We start from the raw sequence: 17,829 nt of genomic DNA on the forward strand, positions 1-17,829 counted from the left end.
CAATGACAGGAGGAGGGATGATACGCAGAATCATTGCGTGCTCCCCTATAGGCCGAATTTGCATAATTATGCAGCTATTATAACACGCAAGAGTTTAACCACTATAGATAACTTATTGTCTCACATGGCATCATTTTCGGAGATTGTTTTAGGGTTTTAGGATGTTTGTTTTCTGTAGCACCTCAATTGTTTTGATCTTGAAAAAAATAGAAATCTCAATTATCCCCGCATTGTTGGCCTAAATTCAAGTAATATTAGATTTACATCATTTTGCTGGACATTACATTAAAGATACAGTTACTATGTGGCATTTTTTTTTATTGCGTTTTTTAAATGATCAATAGCCATGCGGTGGCGGCCCCAAGGGGGAGCCAGGGGGGGCCATGGCAAATTTATAATATTAATTAATTGTAAAATAAGATTTAAAAGTATAACAGGGTGCGATTCTTAAACTCCATACAGTTTTCAGCCCTAAGACAAAAATGAGCTGTGGGCCCCAGTATCCTTTCAACTCTGTGCACTGAGTGAATATAACATTGTCTTTGAGTGGCCATCAAGTAGTGTGCATACTGTTGACTACACATGGAAGCCGCAGTCCCAAAACCAAATTTTACCCCGTGTTGAAATACTTCCCATAGGTTTGCTGTGAGTCGGAAAATAAATGTTTTTGGTAATATCAACAAACACAAACTTAGGTAAAGCTTTAAATTGAATTTTACAAATGACTCTTAAAAGAAAGGGCCTCAAGACAAAGCAGTAAAGCAAATATGACCACAAGGCCCTTCTCATTTGTGAATCCCTAATCAGGTCACAGAATCGTATTTGTTAGAGAATATGGTGAATGACCTGTTATGACTAGGTATAGTCATATTTTATCTCTCTTTTTGCAAAATTATCATAATTTGGTAACTCAAATGTTCAGGTTGGGCTCCCTTCAAGATCCTGGGCCCTCTTGAATAGCTTACAAAATATATTCAGCACTGTTTTATCACCATAATGTCCACTGAGCATTACAACTGTTTGAGGTTTCAGAAAGATCAGCTGAAACATAGTTAAATAGCCTACAATTGATTATTGCTCTATACTGTGTCTTTGATTGGTGATGACAGTATTTTTTATGCAGTGCTGCTCTTCACCAAATCCTAAATAAGTCTATTAGACTTGATATTAATGTAGTTTTAAAAGTACATCAGGGAATTACGCCTCTCTGTGCTCCAACTGAACCCAAAAATAAGAACCATGTAGGATAGCTATAACTATTTTGTTTGTTTGGCAAACAAAAGACATTATAGTTTTCCTTATTCGGTGAAATAACAATACTTTATGGTAATTATGGTAATAATTTCTGTATTATATTACCCTCATCAAATGTGTAAAGTTAGACTGTGGAAAAGAGAAGGATTACCATTTCAATACCCGAATAATGGATTTTAATTAAGAAAAAAATAGAAAATATATTTAAATGAAAACGATAGCAAAAGATAACAACTGCTACTTCTACCTCTACTACAACTAATATTAAAAACAACAAAAAACAAAAATGAAATAAATGTACTATTATTATTAAGTATAATTTATTATTACTAGTACAACAACAACTACTAATAATAATAATACTTATATAATAATTATTAACATTATATTATATAATATTTAATTTATTATTATTATTATTATCATTATTATTATTATTATTTATTATTATGTCGTTGTTTGCTTATTGTCTATTTAACAATGATTTATTCCTACATACATGTGTTGTCACATACAGACCAGAGGGGAAGTTGTGGCAGCAGAGTTTTTTCTGCCGTCATTGAAACCAGAGAAGAAGAAGCGTGCGCGGAGCCGGAAGGACAGAGGCTGACAGAAGGACGGGGCCGTGCCGTGTTGGGTTTGTGGTGAGCTAGCTTCTGAAAGATGCTGACCAATATCTCTAACGTGCTGAGGGCTTGCGCTCAGAGAAATGTAAGTATGAAGAATTTAAACTATGAGCGCTTTCAGTCAAATACTCCGTTACAGTCTCCCTCTGAGACCTCCAGAGTTTACCCAAAACAAGACTGGCATCGCTGGCCTGACCTTGTAAGGCCGAGTGATAGCTTGTTTGGCTAACTCAGCTAAAGTCTGCACAAAAAACTATAAACCTTTCAGATAGCGTCTGTATTTTGATTCGAGAAGACCCAGTCATTATTTTGTCCATACATTGCACGTAGTTTAAGTATTTTGTTGTCAATATGAAGTCAGGGGCTGTGACTTTACAGTGTGCTGCTTCATGAAAATTGACAGCTAGCATTGGTAACTTGTTTTTACTGTCAATTATAGTCCATTCTGGTGACTTTTCCTGCTGAATAAAATTAGATATCTTTCCCTGTAAACACTTATATAAATTTGTAATACTTCTAGTCCATTTTGATAGATATTATCAATCTAAAGCAATTAGTTCTGTCAGTTTAAAGCACTTTTATTAGCCTACACATTTTCCAAAGTTGGCAGCTCATATAGCCAGAACAATAGCTGGGAGGTCCTTGAGGATTTCACTACAAACTGTCAAATGGTTGAATACAGTTGCACTTCAATTAACTTTAATATCATTTATCATAATGATGATTATCAGCTGGCATAGGTAGCCCAGTGTTTTAGAGGCACTGAAAGAGAAAAAACCTTCAGGAGATAAGTTTGTTGTTGGAGGCATTTCACACTGTTCTGATTGCTGTTTTTATTTGGGTTAGTGTATTGTGTAATACACCACTGTATGATGTCTAACACTGACAGGAATTGAATATGCATAGGCCTATTAGTTATATGAGACTTTTATTTTTACTTGATTCTTTGCATGTCTATTTCTGCTCTGCTGGTAACCCAAATATTATGTTTCGCTAAACAGTACTAAGTAGGTGACATCAAATGTCTGGTTTTTGATCAAGAATTTTGATCTTGTTCAGTTATATTTGGACATAAGATTCCTGATTTCAATAAGTATTTTGCCAATTTAGTAACTTCCTCAGCCACTTGTGTTTAGACAACATCAAGTAAATGACAATTTATGGCTTATTTTGGTTAAATGGAGAACATGGCCTGTAGGAAAACATGCTTATTATTTTTTAATCTAGAACAGAAGTATTGTTTTGGTTTTAAAACTGAAGCTCAGGTGTCTTATTGACTCTAGTATTGAACATTTTACAGATTATAGCATCTGTAGTTTATATTTTTAAATCATCTTCTCTCCTACGGCAGGGAGCTGCAGCGATCGTGTCAGCACGCACATATGCTGACTTCACAACAGAGGCTAGCTTTGAAATAAAGGTAAGCTTCTAACACTAATTTGCATTTTTCCGTGAAACTGATAAATGCAGATGGCAGTTTGTGAATTTTCATTGGTGTTTTCCCTCTGCTAGAAATGTGACATCCACAAACTGGAAGAGGGCCCAGCTACTCAGGTGGTTATGACTCGTGATGAGGGTCTGCAGTACTACCGCATCATGCAGACCATGAGGCGTATGGAGCTGAAAGCAGATCAGCTGTACAAGCAGAAAATCATCAGAGGATTCTGCCACTTGTATGATGGACAGGTGGAGTGTGCTATAATTATTTCCTAAATTACACAATAAAAATATAGCAAGAGTTTCACTGTAGCGTTAAAGCAATTTGCTGCTGTGAGTAAAAACAAAAAAAAATAGAATGGCATAAAAGTAAAGTCTGTATTGAATTGCAACCAAATATCAAATATCACGTTATAATTTATGCCTTAGTGATAAGTATTGTTTAAAAACTTCCACTGAAGGTGAAATGTTTGCTTGAACCAATATCAATTTTGCTGTGTGGATTTACAACACATCTCCAGACATGTATGCTCGTGTAGACATCATGTCATGCTTTTCTCTTGCAGGAGGCCTGTGCTGTTGGTATCGAAGCAGGAATTAATTTAACAGACCACCTGATCACTGCGTACCGCGCCCACGGCTACACTTACACCAGAGGAGGCACTGTGAAGGAGATCATGGCTGAGCTCACCGGTGTGTTTGCAATGCGAAGACATTGAGAAATTTTCATTTCAAGATCATTTTTTGATTGTTTTTGTTGTTCATTTGCAGGCAGGAGAGGAGGTATTGCAAAGGGCAAAGGAGGCTCTATGCACATGTACTGTAAAAACTTCTATGGAGGAAATGGAATTGTCGGAGCTCAGGTATTTCTCCCAAAGTCTATTCGCAGGCTGTTTTAAAGCAAATTGGTCTATTAATCATTTTGCCTGTGTTTCTTTGTGCTATGTCCTGCCAGTATACTATCAGTTTGATGTAACTGTGATAAGTCTTATAAGGGCTGAATGCAAGTATAACATGCGGGTCTGCTTTGATAGTGTTTTCTGATATTGCAGAAATATTGTGGAGCTAAGGGACGGTGACATAAAAATGCTTATCTGTAGCTGCATATTCCATAACAGCCTGGCTGGTGTCTCAGATTTGCTAGAAATATCACGGCAAGAAACTAGAAGAAGAAAGAATTGTTGATATTATCTGTTTTCTAACAACATAAGTTGCCATGAACTGGAGGCGCCACCCACACAAGAACAAAGGACTCTGTGTTTCATGAAGCAGCTTCTTGTGATGTTGTTGAAATGAGCGCTTTATTAGTTAAGACTGATGTGATGTAACCTGAGACATCTCTGAATTCTCCTCAGGTCCCCCTCGGTGCTGGTGTGGCTCTGGCCTGCAAATATCTGGGCAACAACGAGCTGTGTGTCTGTCTCTATGGTGACGGCGCTGCAAACCAGGTAAGGCACAGAAGTCAGAGCAGAGCTTTATTTAATTACCGGAAGGGGTCGATAGCAGCTTCCCTCAAAATCAGGGGACAGTCTTTCTCCGCTGGTGAATGTTTTATAGCACTCTTGTACTTCAGCAACATCCATTCATTTTTGGTCTAACCTGCCATCTTGTTTAGGATTGCATGAGCCTGTAAACATGAAGATGTTGGATTAGCAACTTTATTGATAAAAACATTACACTGAATTTAAGTTCAACTAGCCATGTACTGTCAATATGTTGAACAGTCTTTCTACTTTTGAATCAGAGCTGCTGCTGATCCCAGGAATTACAGATTTCTCTGTAAGGAGAGAAAATGGCACAACTTTCCCCCAAAAATACACAAACTAAGACACTTCCTTAGCTGTCTATATGAGCGGAATATCTACTTCGCTGCAAACTTCTGAGTGTCATGATACTGGAATTTCTAACTTACATGCGTTGCTTTGAAAAATATCTATTTTTGATACCATTTTTGATACCACAGGAAAAAAAACTGACACTGAGGGCATACAAATTAACATTTTTACGAAATAAAAACATGAGATAAATATGACAAGGCCATAACATGACAGAGACAACTTTTGTTTTCTTGGTTAGTAGCAGGGAACAGCAGAATCACTGTCTTCAACATTAATAATAGGAGAAAGTGAGAAAACACAGCGGGTACTGGTGTATTGATACTGTGTGCAATGAATTTTGAAACGTGCTATGTTGAAATGAATCCTTTTTGTGTTTAACAGGGTCAGATTTTTGAGACCTACAACATGGCCGCACTTTGGAAGCTGCCTGCCATCTTCATCTGTGAGAACAACAGGTACGGCATGGGCACGTCAGTGGAGCGAGCTGCAGCCAGCACAGACTACTACAAGAGAGGAGACTTCATTCCTGGTCTCAGGGTACTGTCCTTACTCGTGTTTTCCCCCCTGATTAAACTGACTTTGATATAATTCATGTTATTTTCATATTTTTGCACAGCTGTGTTTTAATTTGTCGATTTGAGCAAGATATCTGGTGAGGACAACACAGTGACATTGCCTGGAAAATAGTGTCTGCTAAATGAATGTATATACAATACAGTACTCCGTATACACAGTAGCCATAAAGAGCTTATGACTTATTCATTTTGACAACTTGAAACTTGATTTTAAAACGTGTTTGTTAGTGTTGTCCCTTTGCTGGCCGTCTGGTCAGTTTAGTATAAATTACTTTCATGTATTTCCTAAAAGGGCAAAAACATATTGTAATTCAGTGAAATGTAACCACTTGTGTTTTTTTGTTTAGGTGGATGGGATGGACGTTCTGTGTGTTCGGGAAGCGACCAAGTTTGCAGCTGACCACTGCCGATCTGGAAAGGTGAGTTAAAAACGTTTCATTACGTCAAGCAGGAAATGTGGTTGCCGGTTTGTAAGCTAAGTAACTATTGTCCTGCCTTTCATCAGGGTCCCATTCTTATGGAGCTGCAGACCTACCGCTATCATGGACACAGTATGAGCGATCCTGGTGTCAGGTAAAAGATCACAGTCCCTGACCTTTTTAAATTTGAATTACAATTTAAATATTTGCTGTAACTGATTATTGAAAGTCTTTTTATTATCTTTATATCATTTTTTATTAATTAATGTGGTGATTGTGTAACTATTTTATTCGTGCATAAATACTAACCTGACCCACAAATGTTATCCTCACTGTGCCGCTGCTCCTTGCTTTTTCCACCATCCCACAGTAGTCTTCATGTACCCTCCTTCCCGTGGTAGTGGCCTTGCAATGCCCTGGCCAGGGATGGACAAAATACACACTCTACAGTATTGCTGTTTGCCTTTGCAGACGAACGGCCGGCTTAAATAATACAGGAGGAATTTCTCTAAGTTCTGATAAGAAATGTAAACACACCACAAATCAAAGTAATGTTACTAACATTTTGTTCCATTGACACAAAAAATGGGAGATCAATATAATGATATTAAAGGGAGAGTTCAAAAATCAAAAATACATATTTTTCCACTTACCTGCAGCGCTAGCCCTAATCAATTACCAACATATTGATAGTGTTTGCTGAAAGTAATGTATTGCTGGTCAACAAGATCGTCAGACACTTGTATTTAAGGTTGTAGAACTCGGATTTGGTTTCAGCATTAAAGAAATGATTGTATTAGTGCATCCCTACAACATCCCTGCACCAATCTCTCCCCCCTCAGCTACCGCACACGTGAGGAGATCCAGGAGGTCCGCGGAAAGAGTGACCCCATCTCCATGCTGAAGGACCGCATGCTCAGCAACAACATGGCCAGCGTGGAGGAGCTCAAGGTAGCAATATTTTCAGTTTGTGTAATGAAAAAAAAAAATGCCACTACTCCTAGTGGTCTACTAAAAAAATATAACAATACAAATATATATCACGCTTAAGCATTTTAAATTTTCATTTAGATTTTGAAAACTCAGTAATCCAAGAGTCTCACCAAGGGTTTTCAGCAGGATTATTGATTATGATAATTCCAAAAAAGCATTCAGAGGACAAACACAAAGAGAGATAATCATATTTTATTGTGATATTGACACCTTTAAAGGCTGGACTGAAAGTATGTTTGGGTTAATGGAATTGAAACCACACAATAACAAACTAATAAGCCAAACATTCTGAGGAGCTAACCACACTAACGACATCTAAGTAAAAATCATGTACATGTAATACATCTAGAAAACATGAGCAATACAGTATTATAGAAACACATTCTGTTTTACAGCTTGGGTTTTTTTTGGGTGAATCGAGTGCATTTAATATGCTGGTTGTTATTGGGAAATATACATAACCAGTTTTTGACAGAATTTTTCATTTCAAAAATTGACAAGAGCTGGAAAATAGTGATGTTGTTTAAGAGCTCACACACAAAGCTGCAGTACGTTGTTTAAACACAGGAGAGAGCTCCTCTCACTGGTTTGAGCTTCTGTATCGTCATCACCACAGCACAAATAATGTAGATGCCCAGCTGATCCAGGTAAACCCAGATGACTGTGCAGGTTTACGTTATTTATATGCTGCATACTCTGTATACTGTATGACGTCTGCTACACGTGTGTCTGTGATCAAGACCTATTACATGCAATCCTTAACATACGTTTTCTAATTCTAATGTATCAGAATTATATATGCAGTTATACGTCCTTATCTTTTCTAATTATACAGTAGTTCAGTTGCATATGTGCAGTAAATGTCACACTAATAATTTTCTCTCTGTAGGATATTGATGTGGCTGTGAGGAAGGAAATTGAAGACGCTGCTCAGTTTGCCACCACTGATCCTGAACCCCCGCTGGAAGAGTTGTGCAACCACATCTTTTACAACGAACCACCCCTGGAGGTGCGCGGCGTGAACCCGTGGTCCAAGCTGAAGTCTGTCAGCTAAAGTTTTCTCATCGCATCATCCAACCAATAATGAATTAGCCCCCCTGCCCCTCACATATACACACACATCAAACAATGTACCATAAACTAGTGCCTCGGACCCAGAGCTCAAACCATCAGCAAGTAAATTAATGTCAGTGCTGTTACAGTTTAACAGCAGGGACCATATTCACAAAGTTGTTCTGAGAATAAAACTAACAAATATTGACAAGAACACTAAATTTTATCACCTTTAAGTCATTTTAGTGTGCAAAACAACCTGAGGTGCATTTCTTTGTCACAGTGTTACCACATTCTCATGAATTTCTGTGCCATATTTATTTATATATTTTGTAAAAAAAAAAATATTGATTAGCAAACTCAACACATTGTAGATCTTTCACTTTATGTTGTAATTAAACTCTCCTTACGACGGTAGAAAATCTTGACCTCATGTATAAAAAGAAATATAAATGAATACCTGCGATTAAATATTTTTTTATTTTAAAGGGCAGCTCAAGAAATAACTTAATGAATTTAAAGAATATCCGTTTCTCTTAACACAGTCACTAAATCAGAAGGTTTTGTAAATGTGGCCCCAATTGAATTTATTTAGTAGATTCTAAATTTCTTGTTTGGTGATTATCTCTGGTCACTCTTGAGGTGCAATTAATCAAATGTCCACCCATCACTGTTCATCTCATAAAGAGACTGACCTGTAAAAATGGATTTGTACTCTTTATACTGAAGTGTACGTGATAAATCATCCAGTTTGAGGTAAATAGTTCTTGCTTTTTTTTCTTTTTTTTACTGTAACCCCTTGTTACAAAGGCACCATAAAAGGCAGCAGACTAAAGACTGTTGTTACTATCAACATTCTCAACACGTCTCCATATGTTTTTCTTTCAATATGCTGTATGTAGGAGAGGGGGAAGAGTACCAAGGGAAAGGTTTGAAATATTTATCTTGCCAAACCAAACATGTGCCTGGCATGTCCGATGGTTCTTCAAAGGATGAATGTGTCGTTTCATGTTTTTGTCGCACTCCGAGCTGAAACAGCTGATTCTGTGCATCCAAAAAGTCAGCTGGTTGAAGACGCGTTCACCGAGTGTGTTTACATTCATAACGTGTTTATTTTGCAGATACTATGGTGCTCAGGTGCCTTGTTTGAGTTTCAACACAAACATAAACAGCTAATTTTCATGTATTTGGAGAAGCTCTTATTCAGTTTCTGATGTATATGTGTGTGTGTGTGTAAACATTTACACTCAATTAAAGCTGGAACATCTCTTGCCTGCAACAAGGGTGAATGTAAACACGATGACTTTTAGTCAATGCATTCGTCAGCTACGCTTCACTGCTCACGTTAAGTATCTAAATCAAAGAGGGATGTTGGGTTAAGTATGGTTGGCTCGGTAGCTTTATGTGCTACTTGTGTATTGCGTATGTCTTAGAAAGGGTTTTGTGGTATATCATTGGCTCACGTATACAGGAAGATATGGACAATTTGAATTTCACTCTGTTCTTTTCTTCTCAAGTACTGCTGTGAAAAAAACATCTGTACTGACACCTCAGGTAACACAATAAAAACAACCTACATGTCAACATGTAGTCATAACAGCAAGCTGCCATGTCAACTTTCAGTCAAACAGCAACAATGCTTGTAACCCATAAAGGGTAACAGAAGGGAAGTGTATTTACTCTGTACCGTTAAAAATGGTTTAAATTAGAAGGCAGACTAAAATTTAAAATGTCAATACCTGTGTTAATACAACAGAAAATGCCTATGGTGTATTTGTTGTGGTAAACTGTTACATTGAGGGTGGCAGATGACACGGAAACGCTCCATGGAAACATTGGTGTTATGTGTGTGCCACTGTAATAAAAAGACTGTAAGATACTGTATTCGTCTGCTCCTCTTTGAATGTTGGATGAATTGTCCCAAACTTTGACCTTCAGTGAACCACATATTACACTTTCAGCAAAAGAATTATTGGTTTATAAAATTAATAGGGCCTGTCTTTAAATTGAATGCTTTTTAGGATCATAACAGCAGAAGTAGCTACAAAAGTAGATCCCTTACTTGTTTGTTAACACCACAGATGTTGTGTGTGCACCTCTGTGTGCTGTTTTTGTTTCCTGTGTGTGGCTGATATAGAAGATTGATAAGAGCATTATCAAAGATGTTGATGAGGCTGCAAAGTTTGCAGTTACAAAACCTGAAGTGCCACTGGAGGAACTCTGCAACCACATGTTTTACAGTGATCCACCACTAGAGGTGCGCAGTACAAATCCATGGACCAAGCTGAAGTCTGTTAGCTGAATTTTATTAGCGCCTTCCCGCACCCACTAAGCCTCTTCCTGCAAAGCATGCAAATGTTATATACAAATGTATGAAGCAGATAAAGCATCCTAAACAACCCTTACAAACTCATCAATCAGTTTCTGTCAGTGAGTAATGTTAAAGTTACAGTCAAAATGACTAGTATTTTAATTTCATGCAAGTTTTTTACAGCCCATAACACAATCACCCTTACAGACAGAGCTGCTGTTTGTCTATATTTGCAATGTATTATTAAATTATTATTACACTAAAATTTAAGTTTTTTATTTAGGAAAATCCTCATTGGTCTGTACATTCAACAAGATGTGACTTTTCTTGTTTCATGACTGTCTTTATTAATAATCCTTAAAACTTCACAACATATGTGTCTTTATGGGTTACTGGACATAAATTGATGGTGCGCAAATAACCTAAGTGGTTATACTGCAGCCTATTTTGCCGCTGCTTGCTATGGTGCTCTTGCTCAATACTGGACCAGTTTCAAAAATGGTTGTCTCCATTACTCACTTAGATACAAAAGCATGGGTAAATAGGATCCAGGTCGCAATTACCCTTTAACTCTCTGAAACCTGAGCAAAATGCCTTGATTTCTTTTAAAGACGTGGGAAGAGGATAATGAGCAACAAAAAAGAAATTTTACCTGAAAATTAGTCAAATAAAAATAGATAAATAATAAACAGAGAGATGACTTGGAAAACAGTGTTTTAAAAATATTTATAAGAATTCTGTAACACAATTTTGAATTTGTAATCATGATAATTCTAAATATATTTTTTCCAAGCTTTTTTGTATTTATCTAGACATTTTCCCAAGCTTTTTTTTTATTCTACTAATCTTTAGTTTGTGGAACATTCTTTACCAAGTAGCTCAGTGCCTTATTTCCCTTCTTTTTTTTTAAGAAATGGGTTCAGAGGAGAAGACATCTGAAAGCAGCACAAGAAAAGTAATGTAGATCCAGGTTTCAAAGGGTTAAGCCCCCAACATGGAGCTAAGGAATAAATGATTAATTGAATTATGGCAAGGCAATAGTATTTCTTTTTTTTTTTTTTTTTTTTTTTTATTCATGGACTATATTTATTAAAGAGTAAATTATGTGCTGAGGTAAGTAGGCATCAGGAGCTAATTAACTCCAGGAGATGGCAGTAATGCAACAATAAGGACGCCAGCTGCTGCAAAACCAGGATGAAGAAGAAGAGGAGGAGGAGGAAGAAGACCTCTCAAATCCTGCCATAAGGTGCCAGTCAGTGGTTGGGCGCGCTCAAAAGGGACACAATGGAGTTTATCTTGCACACTAATGTAAAGAAGGAGCTTTTCCGTGCGCTGTGCGCCGCTCTCGTCCTCCTCGCCACAGTCACGTCTGCAGAGGAAGGCGCTAATGTGAAAAACTCGCAGTGTCACAACTACGCGGGAGGACACGTCTATCCTGGAGAGGCTTTCCGCGTGCCCGTGTCTGACCATTCCCTGCACCTCAGCAAAGCCAAGAGTGAGTTTCTACCTCAAGTTCATCCTGAGGCGGCTAGTTAGTATTTGCATAATGAGAATGCGCAGGGGTGTTGTCTTTCTTGCATGCAAACACAGCAGCTGCAGCTCCAGTGTGGTGATCCTGCTCTCAGGACAATAAACTAACTGTATAAGCAGTCTGCAGTTTGTGTTCATATCTGACAGTCTGTGTCTTACAGTTTAAGTCTCAGCAGACAGTTTAAGATATTAGTGTCACTCAGACACGAGGCCTAACTTTTAATCAGCTGTTGTTTTTTTTTTTTTTGTGGGACACGTCATTCTATGATATCCATTGGATTGCGCCTCCCTCCGCCCCTCAGACACATGACTGCTCTTATTAACAATATAGGGTTGGACAAAATAACAGAAACACTTACAAACTCTCAGATGCATCCATAAAACTCGCATGATCACCCATGAGTCTTTTTAATATGCAGTCTTGTATGCAAGTGTTTGAATGAGTCATTTTTGGTCATCTCCACCAATACAGTTTTGTCTTTTTTTAATGTGTCGTCATGACTTTTGAGACTTTACCCCCTGCCACAGTACTGACTTGTGCACCGACAGACATGTGATCTGTTCTTGTTCACTTGCAACATGTTGCTCATTGTAATAGAAACAAACGTTCATTTGTAATGCATAGGAAATTAAAGAAGGCTAATCTTAAAAGTAATGCTGGACTATCATGTCAGCTGTAGGAAAACTGCAAATGGCACAGAAGAGGCAGAGTCATAAAGGTTTAAATATGTATCTCTCACATGGTTGGGTGATGTGGAGAAAATTAAATATGATATTTTTGACCAAATACTGCTATTCATGTTGCGGCAGTAATGCAGTGCTAACTACTGGTCTCATAATGTTCACACAATGAGATTTTTGATGAACAAACATCAATAATGTGAATATAATGGCTAAGTGGTTGAAGGCAAATAGTAGAACAGCTACGGTCTGGTAAGTTCAGAAAATGAAATCACTTTACCATAATGTAGCCTTTAACATAATAATAATAATAAACTTTGTTTGTATAGCACCTTTCATACAAGAAATGCAGCCCAACGTGCTATACAACAAAGAAATGACATGCACCAAGTGCTTCACATGAAAAGACATAAAGACATAATATAAACCTGCATGTAAAAATAAGATGAGATCAGAATAAAATACATAGAATGCATCATCACATTGATAAAACCCACATGATAATACTACTAAAAATAAGATAAAAATTAGGTTAAAGACAGAATGCGCAGAATGCATGATATAAGATGGAAAATAAAACCCACTGAGATAATATTAATAAACATAAAGATAAAAATGGTGTATAAAATTAAGGAAAATGCAACATTTTCGGAAGTGCAGCAGTGCGTAAGTGCAAAGCAAAATGCAATGCAGTTTAAGAGTTTAAATAAAATCAGAGTTTAAAACAAGGCAAAGACAACACTCACAATATTATAATATTCAAAATCTAAGACGTTATCAAATCTCTTATTACAATGTTGATACATTATAGTAAAAGCCCAATTTATTACAACCAGAAAGCTTTGTTTCCGTCACCATAGACTGGCATCTATAATAGAAAAGAGAAAAATAGTAATAGACACATTTCATAAAGCATAATTTAGGTAAGAAAATAATAAAAACAAATAGCAAAAGTGTATAGTAAAAGGTAGAGTACAATTTAGTAATTCAGAAGTGTACAAGGAAAACGAGATATGAAATACTGAGCAATGTGAGATATTACAATGCTGTGCAAAGTGTGATATGGACATTGCAAAGAATAAAAATATTGACATACAGGTAAGGTGGAAAAATTAAAAGAAAGCTTATTATAAAATACAAAACCAGTCCAAACAGGTTTTCACTGGTATGATACTTCTGCAAATTACACTGTACATTTGAGTTTAGATGTATATACTAAACACTTTATGGCATCAAAACTTACATTAGAGTGAAATTAGTACCTCTACAAGTGTAAAATATTGGAGATTATGACAGATTTGATAATAATGACTAACAACAACACTTTAATCACTCTTTCTTTTCCATGTGACATTTGGCCATTTGCCACCTAAAAAACACATATCATAGATAGATATAATTTTATGGTTGCAGTCTGAACTCCTGGTTTTATCACTCCATGTATTTTTTTCTCCCGACCTAAGTTTCAAAGCCTGCACCAAACTGGGAGGGAACAGCTGTCATAAACGGTGAATTCAAGGAGCTGAAGCTGTCAGACTACAAAGGCAAATATCTTGTCTTTTTCTTCTATCCTCTGGACTTGTGAGTAATATCTAAGACACACATTACATCATCACTTTTTTTGTTTTGTTGAGTGTGTTTTATGTAAATGTGTTTTTTTTTTTGGTTTTCAGCACATTTGTCTGCCCCACTGAGATCATTGCATTTAGCGATCGCGTGCACGAGTTTCAAGCCATCAACACAGAGGTGGTCGCCTGCTCTGTCGACTCCCAGTTCACCCACCTGTCCTGGTAGGATCGCTGTCCCCATTACACCTAAAAGATGCTCCTCAAACTTTAATGGCTTAACCCTTTAAAACCTGAAAAAAATGTGTACTGTTTCTTTCATGAACGTTAGTAAAGGCATTGAGCGATATAACAAGAAATGGCACAAAAATTAGCAAGAATTTAGTAAAAAGTAAATAAAATAATAAAATAAATCTAAAAAGTAATGTAAAAAAACACAAATAATCAGATAACAATATATATATATATTACAATTTTATAAAATAGATAAAATTAACAAAGATAAACATTTTTATATTTTTTTCTGCAACATTTTTAAAGTTGTTATAATTATTAATATAGCATTTCCCCCTATTTTTAGATAGCTTCTTTTTTTTTTTTTTTTAAACAATTTTTATGTATATTTTTGTCACCTCTCTTGCAGTTTGTGGGATGCTTCTTGCCCAGTTGGCCATTGCTTTTTATCAACATGTTTTAGAAAGAAATCAAACCAACTTGTGCAGGTTTCAAAGAGTTAAGTTAAAAGCTTATAATAACAAGACATCTAAAAATAGACATATTAGCACACAGGGTGAAGTGGAATAATTATCCAAATACTCGATCATTTCTATAAATGAATCTGATGTGTTTGGGCTTTTGTTAATGTCTAAATTATTATTGAATTAATGTACACCCAGAACAGAGCTTTGTTGTTGTTTCTCACCCTTCTTGTTATCAACAGGATCAATAGTCCCAGGAAGCAGGGTGGACTTGGACCAATGAAAATCCCTCTGTTGTCTGACCTCACTCACCAGATTTCAAAAGACTACGGAGTCTACCTGGAGGACCAGGGACACACACTGAGGTACAGTCTCACATTTATGGCCATTATTAAGTTTTATAGGCTATCAGTTTAATAAAACACTGTTATGTAACTCTGAGGTGCTTTAGAGGTAAACAAAAGTTATGGGAGAAGGTGTGAAGCTCTTTTTAAAATGTTCACAAATCTAATTTGATGCGTCTACAGTGTGGACGAATGTGCTTCATAACTTTTCAAGTCATACCTAAGTGTTTATTTTAACATCTGTAGAGGTGTTTTACAGTAAAGAACTAACATAAAGTCATGCTTGAATCTTGTCTCTTGTCTCGCTCTGTCAGGGGACTCTTCATCATCGATGACAAAGGCGTCCTGAGGCAGATCACCATGAACGATCTTCCAGTGGGAAGATCTGTGGATGAGACTCTGCGGCTTGTGCAGGCCTTCCAGTACACTGACAAACACGGAGAAGGTACGAGGAGCACCTTCAAACATACCTAAAATCTAAGAGCTGGTTTTCAGTGAATTCTTGGAGCTGTGTTTCTTGTACTGAATGGAATTGTGTCATTTTTTTTAAATTGCAGTGTGTCCAGCAGGATGGAAGCCAGGCAGTGACACAGTGAGTATTTGATTTGATTTGATTTGATTTGATTTGATTTGATTTGATAGGTAATTATTTTAACATTTAAAAAAACAAACAAAAAAATTAAACAAAATGGCGATAACAGAAATTGATGTTTCCCTTTATACACAAACTCAATGAATAGATTCAAATAAACAACCAAAAATAAATACATAGGCTGTGATTGATTTTGACCCTGGGTCACTAATTAGTCTTCTATGATAATAACAAATAATAAGTTAAGAGAAGTGGAATGCAGGTTTGAGCACTGCCTCACTAGATTTTTTTTTATTGTGAAGTGGCAAACTCAGAAATATTTGGGATAAACACAAAGCAGACAAGTTTGTTGTCAGGGATCTGCAATAATCACAGCCTGGTCATAGCTCGTTATATTGTGTAGTTTATTTCTCATGATCATAAGAAATACTTGTTGTACTCTAATTTAACGTATTCTTTCCCGCAGATCATTCCCGATCCTTCAGGCAAGCTGAAGTATTTTGATAAACTGAACTGATCTGCGTTCCTGTCGTCCCAGTCTGTGAATTCCAGCACTAACTCAAAGTCCAAATAAAAGGTGTTTTCGTACGATGCTTTTTCTCTGCTCTTTCAGATTCACCTGACCACACAACATGGTCATTTAACCTCGGTTGATACCTTTTGTTTCATTTAGTGCAGAACCTTTCAAAGCCTGCATCACTCTGGGAACGAGCAGCTGCCGTCGATGTGAATTCACGGTGTAGCAGCCAGGTGCTTACTAGCAACACCTGATTACAAAGAGTCATCAGACATATTAGCATACTCGCTGTACCAGTTATGGTGTCTGCTTTGAATTTCCTAGCATAGAAATGTGCAGTGACACTTAACACATCCTGCCCTGGAAACTAGCCCCAGGCTGAGACCATAAAGATAATGTTTGCTCAAAGGATTAATACGTGTACATTGGGAGCGGTCTGAGAGCGATAATGTAAAGAAAAGCACATGCACGTGCTGAGCTTTTGCATGTGAGAACGTTATCTATAAGTGTAGCCAGCTAAGGACTGGAAAAGCTTGTGGAGAGAACAGCACTAAGTGGTGTTTTGCGAAGTTAAAGAAAGACTACTGACATTCGGTTTAGGTGCACTGATATTTCGAACAGTGCCAACAAGAAATGGTACTGACTGACTTAGATAAAAATAGAAAAACTTAATTTTCTACTTTTTGCATTCAAAAGGCAGAAATGTGTCTTTGTTTTGCATGTGCAAAATCTATTATAAAGGACACATTAAAACACACTTACATAAAAACAGGAGACACAATAAATGCTAAAAGGGTCGCCAGGTACTTGAAGGTGATGACTAAATCAAGGTTACAATAAAGTGCTGTGTGCTGAGTTAGCTTATAGCACAATATGTACATGTGACTCAACTTTTTGAGAAAAACATGCCTTGTAACTAAAATATGTGCCCAAGCGTAAATATCAGACACTAAATCTACTCAGTGACCCTTAAGATGGGCTTTCACTTGAGTACACAGGCAGAATGTTTATGACTCATCCTAAGATTTATCATCTCGTGGAAAGCTACCAGATTTTCAGGTCTGACTTTGTGTCAATCCAAACAGCATTGTGCGAGGCAGTCCTAAGTATCCACACAAAACTTCAACACATCTAACTTGTCTTCTTGGGTAACTGTCAAACAATACTTACACAGCAACCACACAAAGGGTTAATCGTCACCTCCTCCTTCCTGGCAATTTATTATCTAAAATATCACAGCTGATTTCCCTTTTTATTGGAGGTAACATATTACATAAATGGGGCCATCAATAGATCAATAAAAGTTGTTTTTCTGAACTCAGCAATTCAAGACATTATTTAAGTGTGTCTGGATTGAAGCACAGAAGAAGAATTCTGTTGTTAACTGTGTCAGTGT

The 17,829-nt window shown here is 36.9% G+C and overlaps 2 protein-coding genes across 2 annotated transcripts; both read left to right on the forward strand.

Moving 5' to 3' along the window:
* Positions 1–1,854: 1,854 nt before the first annotated feature.
* On the forward strand, positions 1,855–10,074 carry pdha1a (pyruvate dehydrogenase E1 subunit alpha 1a). The gene is made up of 11 exons (XM_042499886.1): positions 1,855–1,965; positions 3,232–3,300; positions 3,393–3,566; positions 3,884–4,010; positions 4,089–4,180; positions 4,673–4,765; positions 5,537–5,692; positions 6,078–6,149; positions 6,236–6,303; positions 6,992–7,100; positions 8,032–10,074. The coding sequence occupies exons 1-11, from the start codon at positions 1,918–1,920 to the stop codon at positions 8,194–8,196; spliced, it is 1,173 nt and encodes a 390-aa protein (XP_042355820.1). The 5' UTR covers positions 1,855–1,917; the 3' UTR covers positions 8,197–10,074.
* A 1,646-nt stretch (positions 10,075–11,720) lies between these two features.
* Positions 11,721–16,504, forward strand: prdx4 (peroxiredoxin 4). The gene is made up of 7 exons (XM_042499888.1): positions 11,721–12,001; positions 14,181–14,298; positions 14,391–14,507; positions 15,223–15,345; positions 15,639–15,769; positions 15,882–15,916; positions 16,383–16,504. The coding sequence occupies exons 1-7, from the start codon at positions 11,791–11,793 to the stop codon at positions 16,431–16,433; spliced, it is 786 nt and encodes a 261-aa protein (XP_042355822.1). The 5' UTR covers positions 11,721–11,790; the 3' UTR covers positions 16,434–16,504.
* The last annotated feature ends 1,325 nt before the right edge of the window (positions 16,505–17,829 follow it).

This window comes from Plectropomus leopardus, chromosome 13 (assembly GCF_008729295.1).
Source record: "Plectropomus leopardus isolate mb chromosome 13, YSFRI_Pleo_2.0, whole genome shotgun sequence".
Classification (NCBI taxonomy): Eukaryota; Metazoa; Chordata; class Actinopteri; order Perciformes; family Serranidae; genus Plectropomus; species Plectropomus leopardus.